The sequence below is a fragment of the Oryctolagus cuniculus genome, chromosome 10, assembly GCF_964237555.1.
Source record: "Oryctolagus cuniculus chromosome 10, mOryCun1.1, whole genome shotgun sequence".
Lineage (NCBI taxonomy): Eukaryota > Metazoa > Chordata > Mammalia > Lagomorpha > Leporidae > Oryctolagus > Oryctolagus cuniculus.
Window position 1 is genome coordinate 8,687,249 of NC_091441.1, and position 21,077 is coordinate 8,708,325.

At 42.1% G+C, this 21,077-nt stretch overlaps 1 protein-coding gene across 4 annotated transcripts in view; it reads left to right on the top strand.

Annotated features, from left to right (window-relative positions):
* RTTN (rotatin) overlaps positions 1-21,077 on the top strand; it is a 230,378-nt gene that overhangs the window by 161,225 nt on the left and 48,076 nt on the right. For all 4 annotated transcript variants that reach the window (XM_008261459.4, XM_051851884.2, XM_051851886.2 and 1 more), the window contains 6 exons: positions 630-723; positions 4,116-4,308; positions 7,752-7,842; positions 14,437-14,581; positions 17,636-17,773; positions 19,502-19,719. In XM_008261459.4, coding sequence (XP_008259681.3) covers positions 630-723; positions 4,116-4,308; positions 7,752-7,842; positions 14,437-14,581; positions 17,636-17,773; positions 19,502-19,719 — 879 coding nt within the window. The remainder of the gene's footprint in view (positions 1-629; positions 724-4,115; positions 4,309-7,751; positions 7,843-14,436; positions 14,582-17,635; positions 17,774-19,501; positions 19,720-21,077) is intronic.

Here is a 21,077-nt window from a genome sequence, read left to right on the forward strand (position 1 = left end):
ACACAGAGGTGGCAGACAGACCAGCTTTCAGTTTTTCAATTTTAGGAGACAACACAATTTGCTGTTTTATCAACTTATGGGTGAAACTGTGTTTGCTTTTTTACAGAATTTGTTATTTTTTTAAAATACTGCAAAATAGTATATTATCAATTTTTTGACATAAAGTAAGATAGAGAAAAATAATAAATCTGTAACTTTTTTTATAAGTACTATTAAAACTATGCCATTTGAAATATTTTAGAAGGTATGAATCAAAAAATGCAAAATATCTCAGGAACACGATGCATTTTATTTTAAGTAATCTTATTCTTTCACCATTTTGGCCATACCATGAGGAAATAAGCCTTAAAATCCTCAGTGGGCCTCAAATTAAAAAATGCTCTTTCAAATTACCAATATATTTAAATAATAACAATTTCTATATGAAGTAGAAAATGCCATTCAAAAAAATCCTGTTAACCCTCCAGATATGGAGATATTTTTAGTTATACTACCTACCATATGTTATACTACCTACTATATGTTTTTATAATTTTTCTTATTTAAGGATATGTTATATGTTTGTTGCTTATGTTTCATTTCCCATTTGTAACATAATAAGTAAAGTAGTTTTATTTACTGATTCATAGGTGGCACCCTCATTGGGGAGTGCTGAATTTCAACCACTTTCGCCATCAACAGCGCTTCTGCCTGAACCTTCCCATGACCAGTTTGTGGCTCAAGGTATCCTTTCCAGTAGGCTTTCTACTTCCGTGATGAAAATGATAGCTTGATCCAGACATTTACTTTGAAATTAAATGTCTGAGAACAAAAATGTTCATGAAATGACTCATGGAACATGCTAAAATTATAAGTTTAGGATCAATATATTTATATATTCCAAAGATTACAACTTAGCTTTGGTTAATTCTAGAGAGTATGTAGACCTTATGCAGTAGCTTTACGTACATAACATGGAATGAATATACTAGCACCAAAATAAAGTAATTTAAACACAGACACAATAAGCATGGGCAGAAGAAATGCTTTTTAAAGCTTTTAGCAATACTTGATTAAAAATGGAATATTCATTTTAATTTCTGTTCCAATAATTTACTAAATGATGCCCCTTTTTTATTTTTGTAATTCATGTTAACAATGCAGAAAAGTTTTTCATTTTAGAAAATATTCACTTCATCCTCCCAAGAAGAAAAGGAACAAATTCACACTGTTTTTATGACCAAGAACCCAGCATGAAATAAAACTTGATCATGAATTTCATGAATATTTACCTATAAAAGCATACTTCTTTGCTCTTTTTAAAAATGGATTTATTGAGATATAATTCATATACCATACTATTCATCCATATTAAGTACATAATTCATTGATTTTTTTTCATATATTTAGGAATGTACAACCATTACCACAATCAGTCCTAGAACATTTACAGAATCTCAAAAAGAAATGATGTCCGCCCCCAGTCTCCATAGCCTTCTCTATAGGTTTGCCTATTCTGGACATTTCTTAGAAATAGACTCTTATAATATGTGGTCTTTTGTGACTTTCTTCTTTTACTTAGTATATCATTTTCAAGATTCTTCCGTGTTACAGCATGTATCAAAACTTCATTTTTGGAGCCGACGCTGTGGCTCACTGGGTTAATCCTCTGCCTGCGGTGCTGGCATCCCATATGGGCACTGGATTCTAGTCCCTGTTGCTCCTCTTCCAGTCCAGCTCTCTGCTGTGGCCCAGGAGGGTGGTGGAGAATGGCCTAAGTGCTTGGGCACCTGCACCTGTATGGGAGACCAGGAGGAAGCACCTGGCTCCAAGCTTTGGATCTGTGCAGTGCCAGCCGTAGCAGCCATTTGGGGAATGAACCAACAGAAGGAAGACCTTTTTTTCTCTCTCTCTCACTTGTCTATAACTCTACCTGTCAAATAAATTTAAAACTTCATTTTTAATATTATTAAATAATATTCCATTGTACATTGATATACATTGTACATGTATATCGCATATACCCATTCATTGTTTGATAGTCATTTGGATTTTTTCCATGTTTCCATTGGATGTTCAAATATACACTGCTTCAAACAAATTGATTTTCATAAATACTTTGGTTTTGATTTTGACATTGACATTGCTTTTACTAATACAAATTTCAGATGTGTTTGTGAAAAAAAAAAAATAACACTGCTGTCACTGTCAGTGTAAAGTTTTGTGAGGATATACAGTTTTGTTTTATTACTCTCAATTTAAATTTATTTTCAAGTATTGCCCATTGATCACTACTCCAGAAATATAACCTTTTTTGTTATAAGAAATAAAACGTTAAACGGATCTCTTAATATCTGTAAGTCTATATGTGATATACAAAATTAAAAGTCATTATTAAAAAATGAAATTTTTAGGGACTGGTGTTTGATGTAGTGGTTAAAACACATTCTATATTGCCTTGATTCAAATCTCAGATCAGCTCTCAAATTCCAGCTTCCTGTTTTTCTTGTTTTTTTGTTTTTTTTTTTTTTTTTTGGCAGGCAGAGTGGACAGTGAGAGAGAGAGACAGAGAGAAAGGTCTTCCTTTGCCGTTGGTTCACCCTCCAATGGCCACTGCGGCCAGTGCACCGCGCTGATCCGATGGCAGGAGCCAGGTGCTTCTCCTGGTCTCCCATGGGGTGCAGGGCCCAACCACTTGGGCCATCCTCCACTGCACTCCCTGGTCACAGCAGAGAGCTGGCCTGGAAGAGGGGCAACCGGGACAGAATCCGGTGCCCCCACCGGGATTAGAACCCGGTGTGCCGGCGCTGCAAGGTGGAGGATTAGCCTAGTGAGCCGCGGCGCCAGCCCAGCTTCCTGTTAATGTGTATCCTGGGTAGTAGCAAGGGATGACTCAAGTAGTTGGTCCCTGCCACTCAAGTGGGAGGCCTGGATTGAATTCCTGGCTCCTGACTTTGGCTCAGCTCAGCCCTGGGCATTGTGGGCATTTGGGGGAGTGAACCAAAGAGTGGGGGCTATGCTTCTCTGTCTGACTTTCTCTATCTTCATTTCTCTTCTCAAAAAAAATTAATTAGTATTGTACATTTGAGTACTATGCATGTTAGCAGCGATGGGTAGGATAGGTTCTTGTCTTCGCACAAAGAAAGAATTCAGACGTAAGACAGAACAGTGGTAAGCAAGGTAGCAAGGTTTAATGGGGTAGGGAATCCTTTTTAACAGATGGAATAGAATCCTCAAGAGTACCTAATCGTTCAGATTGGGGAAAGCAAGGTTATGTGGCTTAAGGGAGAGAATACACATGACAGACCAGGCTGGTGGCTCAGGGAAGAGCTGAGAGCTGAGCATGCAGTCTGTATTCAGACTGGGGCTTATAAGGGAAAGGAGTCCAGTTCTTTCCACTGTTTCTCCTTCCCTCTTCCTCCTTCTGCAACCCTTCTGCTGAGTGTGAGTTAGGTAGAAGTCCTCCCAAGGTTTCACTATGCAGTGCTATCAGACTGTGGAGCCCTCTCTGCTGGGCAGAGGATCTTCTTTTAGGGAGTCTGCTTTGGAGGAAGGATGTAAAGGTTTTATTGCTCAGTGTTTCCAGGCCAGGTACCTCGTTTGTGCTGCGGAGAAAGGATTCTCCTGGGAGCTTTCCTTGCAGGAGGAAGGCTGAGACCACCTGTTATCAGAGCAAGGGCAGGACTTCGTAGGATAAAGTGTGGGGCTGCTCCCCAGATGACCGGCAGATGCTTTGTTTTCCTTATGCCTCTCTCACACACATAGGCTAATTTCTACCTTCCTAAGTAACATATATTTTAATATGAATTATGTACAAATAAAACATATAAAATTTTATTGAGTGTATTCAAGGAGTTTGAAAATTCTTAAATGCTGAATTCCCTCCTTCCCTTTTTTGGATATTTTTTTCTTGCTTGCCCTATGCTAAAGACACACAATACATATCTTATGAATATTGAAAAATTTCCCTGAAATAGTTGATCAAAACTTTCTTGAAGATATGTAGTTTTCCTATAAGGAAGGCTAATTTAGAATATGCATCAATATATATAAAAGTACTTCAAAAAGAATATATTGTGAATATTGTGCTTAACCACAAGGTAAAAAATAATTTTTTTGCTTATTTTCAATAATAGGTCAGCATGAGACTGCATCACCACAACCTCCTCGTGATTCCTCCTTTTCTGCTCCCCTCCCCAAACAGTGTGTTTTTGTTACTCCATCTCTTCTGTCTGCCATGTGCAGCCTCTTAGACAACCTCTTGGCGATTGCCCCAGGAGACACTGCAAATGCCTTTCGACAGGCCCACCTCATAGAGCTGCTCTGTAGGTAAGAGATAAGTACCCCCTTGCAGGTGTGATAGCAGAGATGGATTTGCACACTATGCATGACAGGAAATGAGACTTGTGTGTGCTGGAAATAGATTCTTAGCATTTTAGGCTCATTAGGCTTTATTTTTTTTGCTTTTTCCAGAATTTTCTTGACAGTTTTTTTTTTTTTTTTGAGGTCTATCATAGCACTTGTACTAGTTTGTTATGTTGACCCTAAAGACCAATAGAAAAAAGTTCCAAGTTTTTAAATTCAGGAATTTTAAACTTTATCTTCCAGCACACTCAAGGAATATGGTACAATCCTCTTATTTTTAATGGATGTACAAGGATTTGGGTATTAGTGGTCATAGCAGAAAAGTGTCCTTGAGTTGAAAAGTCACAATTGAAATTCAACTGGAGTGATTTGGAATATAGACTTTTCTTTGAAAAGTATTCTGGGCCGGCGTCACGGCTCACTAGGCTAATCCTCCTCCTTGCGGCGCCAGCACACCGGGTTCTAGTCCCGGTCGGGGCGCCGGATTCTGTCCTGGTTGCCCCTCTTCCAGGCCAGCTCTCTGCTGTGGCCAGGGAGTGCAGTGGAGGATGGCCCAAGTGGTTGGGCCCTGCACCCCATGGGAGACCAGGAGAAGCACCTGGCTACTGGCTTCGGATCAGTGCCGTGCGCCGGCTGCAGCACGCCGGCCGCGGTGGCCATTGGAGGGTGAACCAATGGCAAAGGAAGACCTTTCTCTCTGTCTCTCTCTCTCACTGTCCACTCTGTCAAAAAAAAAAAAAAAAGTATTCTGATAAAATTTAGAGAAATCATAATTTGATTCTTTGAATTTTTATTACTTACTCAACCTAGCATTATTGAGTCTCTCCATTTTTTTAAAAGTCTTATTACAAAGTATAGTAAAAAAGGCCTACATGTTGAGTTCAGGCTGATCTGAGGTCTAATTATAGTTCATTTGCCCTGTAGCAAGGCAGCCTTGTGAAAATTACTTCAGTCTCTGGAGTGTCATTAATAATACCTGTTTCAGGGGATTAGCACATGGATTAAAAGTGATGATGTCTGTGATAGTTTCTTATATTTAGAAGTGTTATTTTTCTTCTTTTCTTGACATCTAGTTTATTCTTACCAAGTCTATGTACTGTCTTTTAGCTCCATATTCATTGCCTGTCTTGTCTCTACCTTTGAACACTTGCTGTCTGAAATGTCTTCCTTCTCTTTGCTGAATCATGTCTTCTTTGTTATAGATATATTAAAATTCTAAAAAGAATGAGCTATTGAACTATTTCTTGTTTGACTTCACTCAATTGTAATTACTCCTTAAGCATTTATAATATGCAAAAAGTATGAGTTTGTTTGTCATTTTCTCTACTGTAGTGCCTGTGAGGGTTGGGAAAGTAACTGGCAGTCAGTCAGTTGACTATCATTTCTGTATGCTGCTGCCTTAAGAGTGACTGGAATGGAACTCTAGTAATAGTCTTCTTCCTAGGGTCAGCCAAGCGCCTGATGTGGAGCTGAGACCACAGAGATGATACAAGATCTTTTGTAGCATAGGCTTGTTATATTTCTGTACCTGGTTTTTATTTCAAGCTTTGAAAAATAATTTCCTACTTGATGTATTTTTTTTACTTCTTACATATGAGTATATTTCCTAGACAGTGTTTTTACTATTTGAATAGGAAAGTAACTACCAAAGCTTTTTTTTTTATTTTGAGTTTTACAATTTTTCTTTATTTAAGAAGGAGGGAGAAAAACATATAACAGGGCATCACTGAAAAATGTAGCAGTTTCAAAATACACAAGTAATTGAAGTCCCTGAAATGAAGGAAGGGTTACAGAAAATTTGAAGCAATAACAGGTAGAACATTTCCAAAATGAATGAAAGCAGTAAACCCATAAATCCAAGAAGTTCAATGAACCCCAAGAAATATGAACAAAATGTATCAAGTTTCATCATAAATTACTTAAAACCAGTGATAAAGAAAAATCTTCAAAATAGAGTGAAAATGTACTTGCAGAGGTAGAAGAATGACAACAGATTTCTCATGGAAAAAAAGCAAGCCAGAAGACTTCAGGCCATTGCCACTGACAGCTGCCAGCTGACTCCATTATCCGAAATGCTTGGACCCGTTTCAGACTTGGAATACCTGCATATACATAACGAAGTACCCTGGTGATGGGATCTCCGCTTCTATTCAACCCTTGCATTGTACTAAAGGCTCTAGCTTGGTAAAAAACATCAAAAAAGGAAGTAAAAAGCATCCATGTTGCAAAGGAAATTGAATTTGCTGGCAACAAGCTGTTCTCTATTAAAAGTCTTATGGAATCAATAAAAAGAATACCAGAACCAATATGTGAGTTTTGTAGCTTACATAATGCATACATAAAAACCAGATGTATACTATATACTAGCAACGAATATCCAGGAATTGAAATTACAAAGCAATACCACTTACAAAAATGTGAATGATAGGGAAAACTTAGGGATAAATCTTACAAAAGATATGGAAGATGTAGGTGATGTGATGGCAATGGTGGAGACTATTCTGTTCCAAAGCCTGCAGTGTCCCTGGCGTTGTCCTTGTTAATTTCCTCAGCCCCTTACCCTCCCTGGTTTAGATGCTCTTTTAGAAGAACCCGTTTCAGGGCCATTCCCAAACTGCTGGGTTGTACTGGGTCTGCCAGGTAGGTACGTGCTGAAAAAGCACCAAACACATTCTTAATCACCAATGCCCCCTGGGATTCTCCTTTCCTTGGACAACATAGGGAAAAAACCCATCTCTCATCCCATTAGACTTGCCCTTAGGAAAGCCTGGGTTCAAGATTTTTTTCATTTATTTGAAAGGCATAGTTAGAGAGAGAGGGAGACATACAGAGAGAGAGAGAGAGATATCTTCCATATTCTGGTTCACTCCCCAAATGGCCATAATAGCCAGGGCTGGGTCAGGCTCAAGTCAGGAACAACTTTTGGGACTCCCACGTCAGTGCAGGGGCTGAAGGATTTGGGCCATTTTCTGCTGCTTTCCCAGGAGTGTTAGTAAGTGGCTGAATTGGAAGTGGAACAGCTTGAACATGAACCAGCACCCATATGGGATGACGTCTTTGCAGGCTGTGGCTTTACCTGCTATGCCACAATGCTGGCCCCAAAGTTTTATTTTTGTTTGCTTTTTTTTTTTTCCTGGATGGGCTGCATTATATTTTATTTAGCTTTTAATAAGGCTTCCTTAGATACTGTTTTCTTCAGAATTCTTTACTCTCACATTAACTGACAGGATATTTTCCCGTTTTTCTGAAATAGAGTAGAATACTTTTTCACAAACATTTTCTTATAAAACTTCTTTCTCTTCATTTATATTCAGGGATACCTTCAAACTTCAAGTTCTGATTTATCAGTCTTATCCATGTGAAGCATTCTAACCATCGAAAGGGTTTTCTTTGCTTGTCCTTCACAGCATTGCTGATGCTACCCTCATTGAGACGTGTGTTCAGGACCTCAAGACCCCATTGCCTTCGTCTCCTCCAGTTGAGCACACTCAAGCTCAGGTAGGTGTCTCAGGTCTATCCCTTGCCTCATGTCTATCCGTTGGTGTTTGTTTGCTTTACTTTCCAAAATGTACATTCTGCTGAGGAGATACAAACCATAGGAGAAAGATGGAAATGCTTCAGAAAATACATTATGTGAGGTTGTTTGAATTAGGTTACTTTGCACTTTAATATGTGGATGATAGGGGCCGGTACCGTGGCTCACTTGGTTAATCCTCCTCCTGCGGCCCTGGCATCCCATATGGGCATCGACTTCTAGTCCCGATTGCTCCTCTTCCAGTCCAGCTCTCTGCTCTCTGCTGTGGCCCAGGAAGGCAGTGGAGGATGGCCCAAGTGCTTGGGCTCCTGCACCCGGATGGGAGACCAGGAGGAAGCACCTGGCTCCTGGCTTTGGATTGGCATAGCTCCGGCCCTAGCGGCTATTTGGGGAGTGAACCAATGGAAGGAAGACCTTTCTCTTTGTCTCTCTCTCTCACTGTCTAACTCTATCTGTCAAATAAAAAAATAAATAAAAATAAAAAATATGTGTGGATGATAGAAAAGAGCAATGGCTTTGAAGTCCTAGAATATATTCCTTGTCGCTCCCCCTCTTCGTGGAGGAGCGACACAGGACCCTGCGCTGTTCTTTCGTCTGCTCGGCCTTCCCCGGGTTTGCTGCTGGTTCTTCCCGGGTTGGCTACTATCCCTTCCACCTCCGTGGAAGGGCAGTTCCCCCTGGCCACATTCCCCACTTCCGCAGGGGAGCGGCACACCGCCGGCCGGCTCGTCTCGGGGGCTGCACAGGTGTTCCCTCAGATGTTCCCCGTAGATGTTCCTGGTGCATGCCGTCTCTCTCCTCCTTTATAGTCCTCCTCCGCCAATCCTAACTCGGCTGCCCACACGCCGAGTACGCTGCTCTCCTCCAATCAGGAGCAAGTCCTACAGTTTATTAGTTGAACTGGAGGCAGCTGTGCGGAAGCTGTTTACTTCTCTCCCAGCGCCATATTGTGGGAGAGCAGATGCATAGAATAAGTCTTAATTCCAGTAACTTAGTCCAGTCCGGATTGCTCCCCACAGATCCCCCTTTCTTTTTATTTTTGGCGTTGATACGCGCCTGTCTTCGGTGTCCCGCGGCACACACTCTGCTCTACTTGCTAGAGTTGCCACAGGCTCTTACAAGTCCTATCAATCAGGAAAACCGAATCCGGGTCCTCTCTTCGCCATTGTGAGGAGGTTTTTAGGCGCTGATGCGTGCCTGTGTTCGGTGCCCCGCAGCGCATGCTCTGCTCTGCCTGCAGGGGCTTACAAGCTCTATCAGGCAAACCGAATCCAAGCCTTCTCATTGCCTTTTTGTGGGGAGGCCTTACTGATGTTAATTCGTGCCTGTCTTCGGTGACCTGCGGTGCATAAGCTGCTAGCTGCCCAGGTGCTCATCGTGCTCATCGCCTCACTTAATCAGGCAGACCGAATCCAAGCTCTCACATTGCAGTGTTGTAGGGAGGCCTTTCTATTTCTCTATTTCTCTATCTCCGGGCATTCCTATTTCTCCCATTTTACTTCTGTCTTCCAGCATTCCTATTTCTCTCACTTTGCTTCTAAACTTCTATTTCTCTTATCCCTGCAGCTTCCCGCTGCCCGCCCCGAGGCTACTTCTCGGCGGCTTCCCGGCTGAGCCGCTTCAGCCCGCGCCTCTTTCATCTGCGCAGCTTCCCGGCTTTGCGCGGCTTGGCTTCGCGCGCTCCGCGGTCTCCACGCCCTTCGCGTCTGCACCACGGCCTCACGCCAGCCCCGTTCCCTATCTATTCACGCCCCGTGCTCTCTCTGCACGCGGCGGCTTCTGCGAGTAACACAGCGTAGCTTACGTGTCCGCCACTAGCATTCAATCTAAGTTCCCCGGGCTAGCCTGGCGAATTCAACCCAGCATACGTCTCCGCCCCACGATCTGGCTTCCGTTTCAGCTTCTGGTTTCAACTTTTCGCCCCCTATTCCCGGGCTAACTTGAGAATCCCAAAGTGGCTTTCGTATCCGCCTCGGCCTGCACTCGCGGCTTCATTTTCCCTAACATTTTTCTCTACCCGGTATGTTTCCCCAAACTTTCCTCCAACGATATTCCTCCCTCATTTCTCCTGGCCTCTCCCCACAGTCTGCGTCCGAGTCTGTTTGTTCTAGCTTTCACTTTCGCTTTCAACCTTAGAGATTTCTCCCAGCTTCCCCCCGTAGTCCGTATCCGAATCTATGCCTAGGCTTTCAACAGCTTCTTCCGGCACCCTTTTCGTCCGGCTTTTCCCTAGGCTGTTTGCTAGTCTCTCTCTCCGGTAATTTCCACTTCTTCCCGTTTCTTCCCTCCTAAGTTTCCTATCCGAGTCACGTTTCCTATCCGAGCTAGGTTTCCTATCCGAGCTAGGTTTCCTATCCGAGTCACGGCACCATTATGTCGCTCCCCCTCTTCGTGGAGGAGCGACACAGGACCCTGCGCTGTTCTTTCGTCTGCTCGGCCTTCCCCGGGTTTGCTGCTGGTTCTTCCCGGGTTGGCTACTATCCCTTCCACCTCCGTGGAAGGGCAGTTCCCCCTGGCCACATTCCCCACTTCCGCAGGGGAGCGGCACACCGCCGGCCGGCTCGTCTCGGGGGCTGCACAGGTGTTCCCTCAGATGTTCCCCGTAGATGTTCCTGGTGCATGCCGTCTCTCTCCTCCTTTATAGTCCTCCTCCGCCAATCCTAACTCGGCTGCCCACACGCCGAGTACGCTGCTCTCCTCCAATCAGGAGCAAGTCCTACAGTTTATTAGTTGAACTGGAGGCAGCTGTGCGGAAGCTGTTTACTTCTCTCCCAGCGCCATATTGTGGGAGAGCAGATGCATAGAATAAGTCTTAATTCCAGTAACTTAGTCCAGTCCGGATTGCTCCCCACATTCCTGACTCCTTCATTAATCAGCTACCAATGTGTACCCAAGTATCTGGATCCATATTTCTGTAACACTTTCAGAAAGGAAATTTGGGGGGTGCACATTGTCTCACAGTGGGTTAAGCCATAGCTTGGGACACTCAAGTCCCATATCAGAGTGCTGGTTCCAGTCTCAGCTTCTCCATTTCCAGTCCAGCTTACTGCTAATATGTCTGGGAAGGTGACTGATGGTGGCCTGAATACTTGGGTCCCTGCCACCCAAATGGGAGACCCAGATGGAGTTCCTGGCTCCTGGTTTTGGCTGGCCCATTCCTGGCTATTGTGGGCATTTGAGGAATAAACCAATAAATGGAATATCTGTCTCTGTCTCTCCCTTTCTCTGTCACTCTGCCTTTGAAATAAATAAGTCTGTTTTAGAAAGTGGGGGGGGGGGTGCATAGGGAGCATGGCCCACTTTTCTCTCCTGTGATTTTAGTCTCTCTGTCATATCCTTTGTTTTCACCTAAATTGAAGCTGATACATGGTGGCTAAACATTTCAAAGCCCAATCTGATATAAATAATTTTGTTTTTGTTCCTTCAAAGCACAAAATATTTTAAGTTCTTGCTGTTGATAAAGTCTGTATGTAAAGTATACTTAATGATTCCTTGTGCCGTTGTTGCTGATAGAAATTTTATCTCAAATTTAAATTTTTAATATTGGCTTCAAGATTTTTTGGGGGTAAAGGGGTGAAGAAGTAATGTGAAGTAGAGGAGTAGCCCTTGCTTTGAGATGTGTTTGTTGAGCTGTGTTAAAAGGGTAGACGTCTGTTACAAGGTTTGGGGACACTGTGAACATTGTCTTCAAAACACTTGTCCCAGTGCAGTATTTTCATTTGAGCATACTTATTTTCATAATGATTGTCTCCTCTGTCTTCTGTCTATACAGAAAATCTTTATTTATTGCCTATAATGCACCAGACTCCTCCCTAAGGAAATAAAAAGACAATGACCCTTTCCCTCTAAGAGAATGGATACTAAGCAAATCCATATATGCCTGATGATAATAGATATCTCAGAAGAAAAACAAAATGGGTTACAGGAAGTGATGTCAGCATTGGAATAGTGGGGTTGTTCAATTTGGTGTGGTCAGAGAGGGCCGTTCTATGAGCTATGACATAAGTAAGTGAGAAAGCTAGTCCCAAGGAAGTAGCAAGGCTCCTGAGAACAGTGTTTGCTTGACCTATACCAGAAACAGCAAGGAGGCCAGAGAGGCTGGAGCAGAACCTATGAGAGAGTGTCAAGGGCAGATGGGCGCAGTCAGCTCTATGAAGGCAGTTCCATGGCTTCTGTTATGTATTGTGTGTGTCCTGAATGTTTAGTGCAGTGCCTGTGGGAGACAGTGCCTGTGGCAAACAAGTAAATAAACTGTCTAGTGCTTTATTGGATGAAAAAAACTAAATGAAAATGGGCAAATGTGGGTGTCAGCAGGGGGAGACATTACACTTTTATGTAGGGTCATGTAAGGTGTTCAGGAAATACCTCATGGAGTTGGCCTTTGAGCAGAGACCTTAGGGGAGTTAGGAAACAGGCTATGGGTGGCTAGGCAAGAGCCTGTCAGTAGAACTTTGAGTGGTTGGGTTGCAGTCTGATAAAGGCAAAAGGTTGTTGAAGTTTGTGTTGGTTGTAATAGGGTGGAAGGGTTTTTTTTTTTTTTTTTAAGATTTATTTATTTATTTAAAAGTCAGAGTTACACAGAAAGAGGCAGAGAGAGAGAGAGAGAGAGGTCTTCCATCCGATGGTTCACTGCCCAATTGGCCGCAACAGCCAGAGCTGCGCCGATCCAAAGCCAGGAGGCAAGAACTTCTTTCAGGTCTCCCACGTGGCTTCAGGGGCCCAAGGACTTGGGCCATCTTCTACTGCTTTCCCAGGTCATATCATCGAGCTGGATTGGAAGTGAAGCAGCCGGACTCGAACTGGCACCCATATGGGATGCCAGCGTTTCAGGCCAGGGCATTAACCTGCTGTGCCACAGCACCAGCCCCTGTTTTTTTTTTTTTTGTTTTTTTTTTTTTTTTTTTTTAAGATTTTATTTATTTGAGAGGCAGAGCTACAGACACAGGGAGGGAGGAAGAAGAGAGGGAGAATCTTCCATCCACTGGTTCACTCCCCAAATAGGTGCAATGCCTGCAGCTGGGCTGATCTGAAGCCAGGAGGCAGGAGCTTCTTCCAGGTCTCCCACGTGGGTGCAGGGACCCAAGCACTTGGGCCATCCTCTGCTGCTTTCTCAGGCACATTAACAGGGAACTGGATCTGAAGTGGAGCAGCAGGATACAAACTGGTGCCTATATGAAATGTCAGCATCACACATGGAAGTTTAACCTATTACATCACAGCACTGGCCCTCTGGTTGTATAATTTTTGATGAGCCATTCGTTGAAGAAGATTTACTTTATGAACTACTAGATTGATACTTTATATTCAGTCTTAAATATAATAATTTATAAACCAGTCGAACAATTCGGCTTTTCTTGTATGAGAGTGTCTGTGTTCAAGCCCTGGCTCTGATTCAGATTCCAGATTGCTACTAATGTGCACCTGTAGAGGCAGCAGGGATAGCCCAAAGTACTTGGGTCCCTGCCATTCATGTGGGAAACCTTGGCTGAGTTCTAGGCACCTGTCTTTGGCCTGGCCTTGCCCTGTATGTTGTGGACATTTGGGGAGGGAACTAGTGGACAAAAGAACATATTTCTCTGTGTGTCTCTGTCTCTCTAGCATTCAAATAAACAAAATTTACTTTAAATGAACAATTTGAAGGGACTGAAAAGACTTCACGGTAATAAGCAATATAAGTTTGACAAACTGAGGAGTATAAGAAGTGTATAGTATAGCCACCTGTGCTTTTAGCGGGTTAAATAAAGGAAGTATATTTTCATTAAGAGAGATAGGACAGAAGAACTATTTTTGAAATAGTCTGAGAGTATTTTTTTTTAAGATTTATTTTATTTATTTGAAAGACAGAGTTAGAGAGGTAGAGACAGAGAGAGAGAGGTCTTCCATCCGCTGGTTCACTCCCCAGATGGCCGCAACGGCTGGAGCTGCGCCTATCTGAAGCCGGCAGCCAGGAGCTTCTTTTGGGTCTCCCACATGAGTGCAGGGGCCCATGGACTTGGGCCATCCTCCACTGCTATCCCACGCCACAGCAGAGAGCTGGACTGGAAGAGGAGCAGCTGGGACTAGAACCGGCGCCCATATGGGATGCCACCATTTCAGGCCAGGGCGTTTACCCGCTGTGCCACAGTGCCGGCCCCAGTCTGAGAGTATTAACATTAGAGATACAGCCTGTATGTAGAAGTGTCTCTGACTCTCTTGTACACATTAGAAAGAGGGAAAAATGTGTGTGTATGCAGAGAGAGAAAGAGACTGACTGCAGGATTGCTCTACGGCTCGCTTATCTCTATGGACCATATTATTTGGTGTTGAAAAAATCTTGCTTTGTTTCATGTTGTTATAGTTGAAAGTATTAATGTGACCATTATGTGCTTGTAAAATGAAAGAAAAATTAGTGCTTTGCCTGCCATGTATTAGTTTCATGTCTGCACAATTATTTTTGATAATTTTACTACCTTACAAAGAAGTGATTTATAATAATGCATAGAAAAATTAAATATTGTATCACTGAAACAGGCTTTTCATATGGTATGTTCTTTGTACTTTATTCCTTTTTCAAATAGGTTTTCTTTCTCCTGGAATATCTGTCCTCTTTGTCCAGACTTCTGCAGTCATGTTTGTTGGTAGATCCCAACCTTGTGATTCAGGACAAGATTCTGAAACCTCTCATCACTAATGCTGTTGGCGTTCTTACCATATGCACCAAAGGTATGTTAGGCAACCTTAATTCTTTTAGATTAAGGAGGGATTGAATAATGTTGAGGGAAGAAAGTTTTACTCTTTTCCAGACATTCAGTTCAAAGTTACTTATTTGTTTTCTGTTTGTTTTGCCAGTATTCTGGAAGCATTTGGTGATGTGTTTTGTGGTTTGGATGCTTTTAAGTTGTTCCAGGAGATCACTTGAGGCAAGTGTGTCATATGATAAAGGGCCATCCCTGTGCTTCCAGGTTAAGTGAGGGCAAAGCTCTCTGTCATGTTGGAAAGCACAGTGAGTTTTGGGAATTAATTAAACTTATAAACTGTGGCTAAGGTCAAATGACACCCTAATAAATCATTTGCAGTGACATGTATAATTCAACCTAGCATATAATGCCAAAATTTCCTCAGGTCCTAAATTATTGGAAGATATTCTATGATAAAAAGTTGAGTATAATTCTTAGTAACAGATAAAATTAAATATTTGTTTTGTTCTAGTACTGTTGGTTGAACTCTGTGATTAACACACAATTATTCTTAGGTGTTTAAATTTTAACTGAAAAGTGATCCCTGTTAAATATAAGAGTAGGAATAAGAGAGGGAAGAGATGTACAATTTGGGACATGCTCAATTGGACTTGCCCCAAATGGTGGAGTTAGAATCATGCCAGGGGATCCCAATACAATCCCATCAAGGTGGCATGTACCAATGCCATCTCACTAGTCCCAGTGATCAATTTCAGTTCACAATTGATCACACTGATAGGTCTAACAGTCAAAGGGATCACACAAACAAGTCTAGTGTCTGCTAATACTAGCTGATAGAATCAAAAAGGGAGAGAACGATCCATCATGGGAAGCGGGATACACAGTAGACTCATAGAATGGCAAATGTCCTAAATAGCACTCTGGCCTCAGAATCAGCCCTTAAGGCATTGGGATCTGGCTGAAGAGCCCATGAGAGTATTTTAGGCATGGAAAGCCAAGACACCCTGGGGAAAAAAAAAAAAAAAAAGGAAGACCTAAATGGAAGATCTTTGCGAGATCCCAGTGGAAAATCAATGTAGGATATTAATAAAAAATCAAATATAATTGAAAGTTTAAATAATATTTTATAAAGAAGCAATTGATCATTTGATAATTTTCCTTGTTTTCCCATTCATTCTTTTTAGTTCTTTCTATTACAATGTTAGCTTGATTTTTTTTAAGTGTGTTCTGATATCCAGTAAATTAGTACTTAGCATCTCAGCATTGTTGAAGTTATCTAGTTCTAGAGGTGCAGAGTCTTGTCGCTTGGAAAATCTGTGTCAGTAATAGCCCAAGTTTGTTAGGTTAGACTGTGTACTGTCAACAAGAAGTGAAAATTATTTATTGGGAGAAGCGGATGAGGTGAAAAATTCTTAGATATTACAGTGGTTTGGGGCCCCCAAAACTCATCCATACCTGATAAAATCTTACCACTTAGCATTTCATTTCTCTGGTTGGATTTTCTTGGGCATCCCTGAAGTATTGACATTGAGTTAATGGAAGATACACAAGTTGTCGAAGTTAGTGCCTAAAACAGTGATGAAAAATAACTTCAACTGAAGACTTGATCACTTGCTTGGTCCCAAAGTCATGTGACAAGAGGGGTACTAGACGTGTGGGCTCCTTTTGGTTGCCTTGGGTGCTTTCCATTGGGTGTTTTCCATTCTCTTGCTTGTGTGTGAATAGGGCTTTGAAAATTAAGCAAAAAAATTGTATATACTTTATTATTAAGTTATCTGAAAGGTATTTAACCCATCAAGTATTTTAAGTGCTGGAAATAAAATATTCCAACAATTTTTGGATGTATATTTAGCAACTGGTTAAGTTAAAAGTTGTTTTTTCATATGTAGCATAAGGTGAAAGTTCACAAAATATTTTTTAAGAGATTAAGTTTTTAAAATATTCTTTTCTGAATAAATAATTTTGAATGACACAAAATTCATTCTATCAGCTTATCTTTTGATACATTAAAACAATATTCGGGCCGGCGCCGCAGCTCAATAGGCTAATCCTCTGCCTTGTGGCGCCGGCACACCGGGTTCTAGTCCCAGTCGGGGCGCCGGATTCTGTCTCAGTTGCCCCTCTTCCAGGCCAGCTCTCTGCTGTGGCCCGGAAGGCAATGGAGGATGGCCCAAGTGCTTGGGCCCTGCACCCCATGGGAGACCAGGATAAGTACCTGGCTCCTGCCTTTGGATCAGTGCGGTACGCCGGCCGCAGCGCAAGCCGGCCGCGGCGGCCATTGGAGGGTGAACCAACGGCAAAGGAAGACCTTTCTCTCTGTCACTCTCTCTCACTGTCCACTCTGCCTATAAACAAACAAACAAACAAACAAACAAAAACAATATTCGGGGTAGCTCTTCAGACTGGCAGTTACGATGCCACTTGGAATGCGTGTGTGCAAAAGGTGACGACTGCTGGCGACGTAGTCAGGGAGTTTCACAGTAGATAGCCCCACTCTCCAGCTGCCATTTACCCAGACACAAAGGAAGCACAGGGTGTCCTTATCTGAAAGGTTAATAAATATGTTCTTAGTCATAGACAAAACTGCAGAATCACATTTTGTATCATAGTTTTCTATGTGGGGTAATACTCTTTTTGGTTCTTCAAAAAATAATTTATTTTCTCTTAACCTCGGCCCTTAATGTTTCCTTTCCAGTCCTGCACAAAGCTGCTAGAGTGGATAAAGCAAATAGGAGAAACCTTATGTTCATGGAATAGTGCAGTGACATGTGTTTATAATGTTCCCAGTATGCAGTTCTTAAGTTACCAAGTACAGCTCAGTTTGCCACACTTGTGTTTGTTGTCTGGTGTGCTTTAGTAAAGGGAGTGTTTGTGAGTGTGTCTTTGTAGGAGGGTGGAAGGGAGATATCTTTCAGAGGGAAGGGAAAAGAGTGATTAATTGAAATAAATTTTGTATAGTGCTGAAATTCATTTGGTGAATGTGACCCTCTTAGGTGTGATAAAATGTGATGAGTTTTGTATTTTAAAGGATTATCTGTCTTTGTGTTAATAACTTGAAATGTGTTGATCAATTTTATAGATGTAGAGCTTATACCGACTCTTCATTATACGTGGACACAGCTGTTTAACCTTCTGGCCACACTTCTGAGGAAAGCTGGTGCTGTCTGTCTCCCTTCTGTCACCATGGCTTTGGCTAAGAACTGGGCGGCCGTGCTTGGTAAGAAGATGCTGTCGCATTTGATTTGACAGTCATTACTCCAGTTAAATATGGAAATTCTCCAAAATCCTGTAATTGTGCCACTGCAAGGAGATACCAGGGTGCTTTTCTTGAGGAATTTTGAGGAGCTTCCAAAAATGCATTCTTGTTCTACCATGAAATCTTTGTATGGCAGCATGGCATCTAAGTCAGTCTTTTTTTTTTTTTTTTAAGATTTATTTATTTTATTTGAAAGGCAGTTAGAGAGAGGCAGAGGCAGAGAGAGAGAGAGAGAAAGAGAAAGAGATCGAGATCTTCCATCCACTGGTTCACTCCACAGATGGCCACTACTACAGCTGGCGCTGTGCCTACCTATCTGAAGCCAGGAGCATCCTCCCGGTCTCCCACATGGGTGCAGGGGCCCAAGGACTTGGGCCATCTTCCACTTCTTTCCCATGACATATCAGGGAGCTGGATCGGAAGTGGAGCAGCTGGGACTCAAACCAGCGCCTATATAGAATGCCAGAACAACAGCCAGCAGCTTTACCCACTACACCACAGTGCCAGCCCCCTAAGTCAGTCTTAAATACTGTTTGACACTAACTTGTTTTTTTTGTTTGTTTGTTTGTTTGTTTGTTTTGTTTTGACAGGCAGAGTGGCCAGTGAGAGAAAGAGAGACTAAGAGAAAGGTCTTCCTATGCCGTTGGTTCACTTTCCAGTGGCCACTGCGGCCGGCGCACCGCGCTGATCCGATGGCAGGAGCCAGGTGCTTCTCCTCGTCTCCCATGGGGTGCAGGGCCCAAGCACTTGGGCCATCCTCCACTGCACTCCCAGGCCACAGCAGAGAGCTGGCCTGGAGGAGGGGCAACCGGGACAGAATCCGGCGCCCCGACCGGGACTAGAACCCGGTATGCCGGCGCCGCAAGGCAGAGGATTAGCCTGACACTAACTTGTTTGAAAACAGAGACATAATCATACTCATGAGATTTTTTTCTAGATGATCAAGAATATAGTAGATTTTTTAAGGTTAATATTAAAATCAAAACTTTAAAGTTACAAATTCTTGAGGCCAACTCTGTAGCATAGTGGGTATAGCCTTTGCCTGTGGAATTGGCATCCCATATGCAGCTGTTGTATTCCTGGCTGCTCCACTTCCAATCCAGCTCCTTGCTAATGCACCTGGGAAAGCAGCAGAGGATCGGCCAAGTCCTTGGTCCCCTGTACCCATGTAGGAGAACTATCTGGAGTTCAGGCTCCTAGCTTCAGCCTGGCCTGGTCCCAGCCATTGCAGCCATTTGGGTAGTAAACCAGTAGATGGAGGATCTCTCTCACTCTGTCTCTGTCTCTGTCTCTCTCTCTCTGTAACTCTGCCTTTCAAATAAATAAAAAAAACCTTAAAAAAAATTCCTGAGACTTCATGTATCCCAGTAGACACCAAAAAATTAATACCCATTTACATGTAAGCAATCCTCCTGTTTTGTGTATTAGTAGATATTGTGTATATAGGTGTCTATAGACCTCCCCTACACACACATCCTGTCTTTCAAATAAAAAAGAAACAGCATATACTGAATATTAAATAGATTGCTTAGCTCAGTATGTTTTCTAAATATGAGTTAATATTTTTAAACACTAGAGTCAGTCTTTTTACACTGAACCTATTGATAGCTTTACTTGATTTTAAATAAGAAAGTCATAAAACCAATATTAATATTCAAACATACAAAATGAAATTATTTTTTCATTTAGATATGTTCTGCGAATGTGTGGACTTGTCTCTCACAAGCCCTACTCTATATACTGCTGGCCTGCAGTTCCTTTCTATTCTTTTAACTGAAGAAGCAAAACGACATCTCCAGGATAAGGGTAAAAGAAGTTCATCCCCCAGTCCAACAATCACCTCACTTCTTGATACAACTCAGGAAAATCTGAAACGTCTAGAACGATTTAATGAAGTAATTCTTCAGGTATGTCGTTTCTTAATTGTCTGTAACTGTTGTTTAGTATTTAAATGAATTGATTTTCAGTCTTGTAAATTTTTTTCAGTCATTTGAATTAAAAAATAATTAATGTTTGTGATGACTGTTTAAAAAAATGTAGAAATATACAAAGATAAATGAACTGTCTCCTCTCCTGTCTGATGTCCTGGTGTTGACCAGTTTCCCTGATGAAGATGATGTAAAAATTGAAATTTTAATAATCTAAATCCAGCAGTTTATTAAAAGTGTTCCAAGTCATGACTAAATATGCATATTTTATGAATGAAGGTATAATTCAAATTGACATTTGAAAGATTATCTCTTTGTGAAAATACATCTTAAGCAACATTTTTTTTGTGTGAGTGGCCATATAATTTTGTCAGTAGTGAAGTATATAGAAGATGGACTTGATTTGTACACTGTGAGCAAATAATTTCTTTCCAAACCCCATTGTCTATTTTTGTCTTGTAAACTTATTTTTACAATCCAAAAAAATGAAATAAGAATTTTAGTCATGAAATTTGTAAAATCACTAAACTATATTTTATCTTGACTAACAATTTAAACAAAACTAGAAATGTTACCTACATTAGTATTGAACATTGTTTTTTTATAAATATTACTTCTATATTTTTCAATATTATATGTGTATTTATTTGAAAGGTAGAGTGACAGAGAGAAAGAGAGTGGAAGAGGCAGAGAAATATTTTTCACCTACCAGTTTATAACCCAAAGGACCACAACAGCTGGGAAGGGCCAGACTGAGACCAGGAGCCAGGAACTCCGACTGAGTTCCCCACATGGGTGGCAGGGACCCAAGCACTTGAGTGATCTGTTGCTTTCCCAGGCACATTAGCAGGGAGCTGATCTGAAGCAGATGGGGCTTGAACCAGCATTTTTTTTTAAACACAGATAGAGTTAGACCGTGAGAGAGAGAGAGACAGAGAGACAGAGAGAAAGGTCTTGCTTCCGTTGGTTCACCCCCCAAATGGCCGCTGTGGCCAGTGCTGCGCCGATCCGAAGCCAGGAGCCAGGTGCTTCCTCCTGGTCTCCCATGCAGTTGCAGGGCCCAAACACTTGGGCCATCCTCCATTGCCTTCCCGGGCCACAGTAGAGAGCTGGACAGGAAGAGGAGCGACCAGGACAGATTTCAGTGCTCCATCCGGGACTAGAAGCCGGGGTGCCGGTGCTGCAGGCGGAGGATTAGCCAAGTGAGCTGTGGCACCGGCCCACATGATTTCTTCTTCAGGGAATTTAAATGTCTTTCCTCAGAGAAGACAGGACGGGGTATTCTCAGTGAGGAAGGGTTCTTCACTCTGCCCTCCCTTGCCAAGGCCAGAATGCCA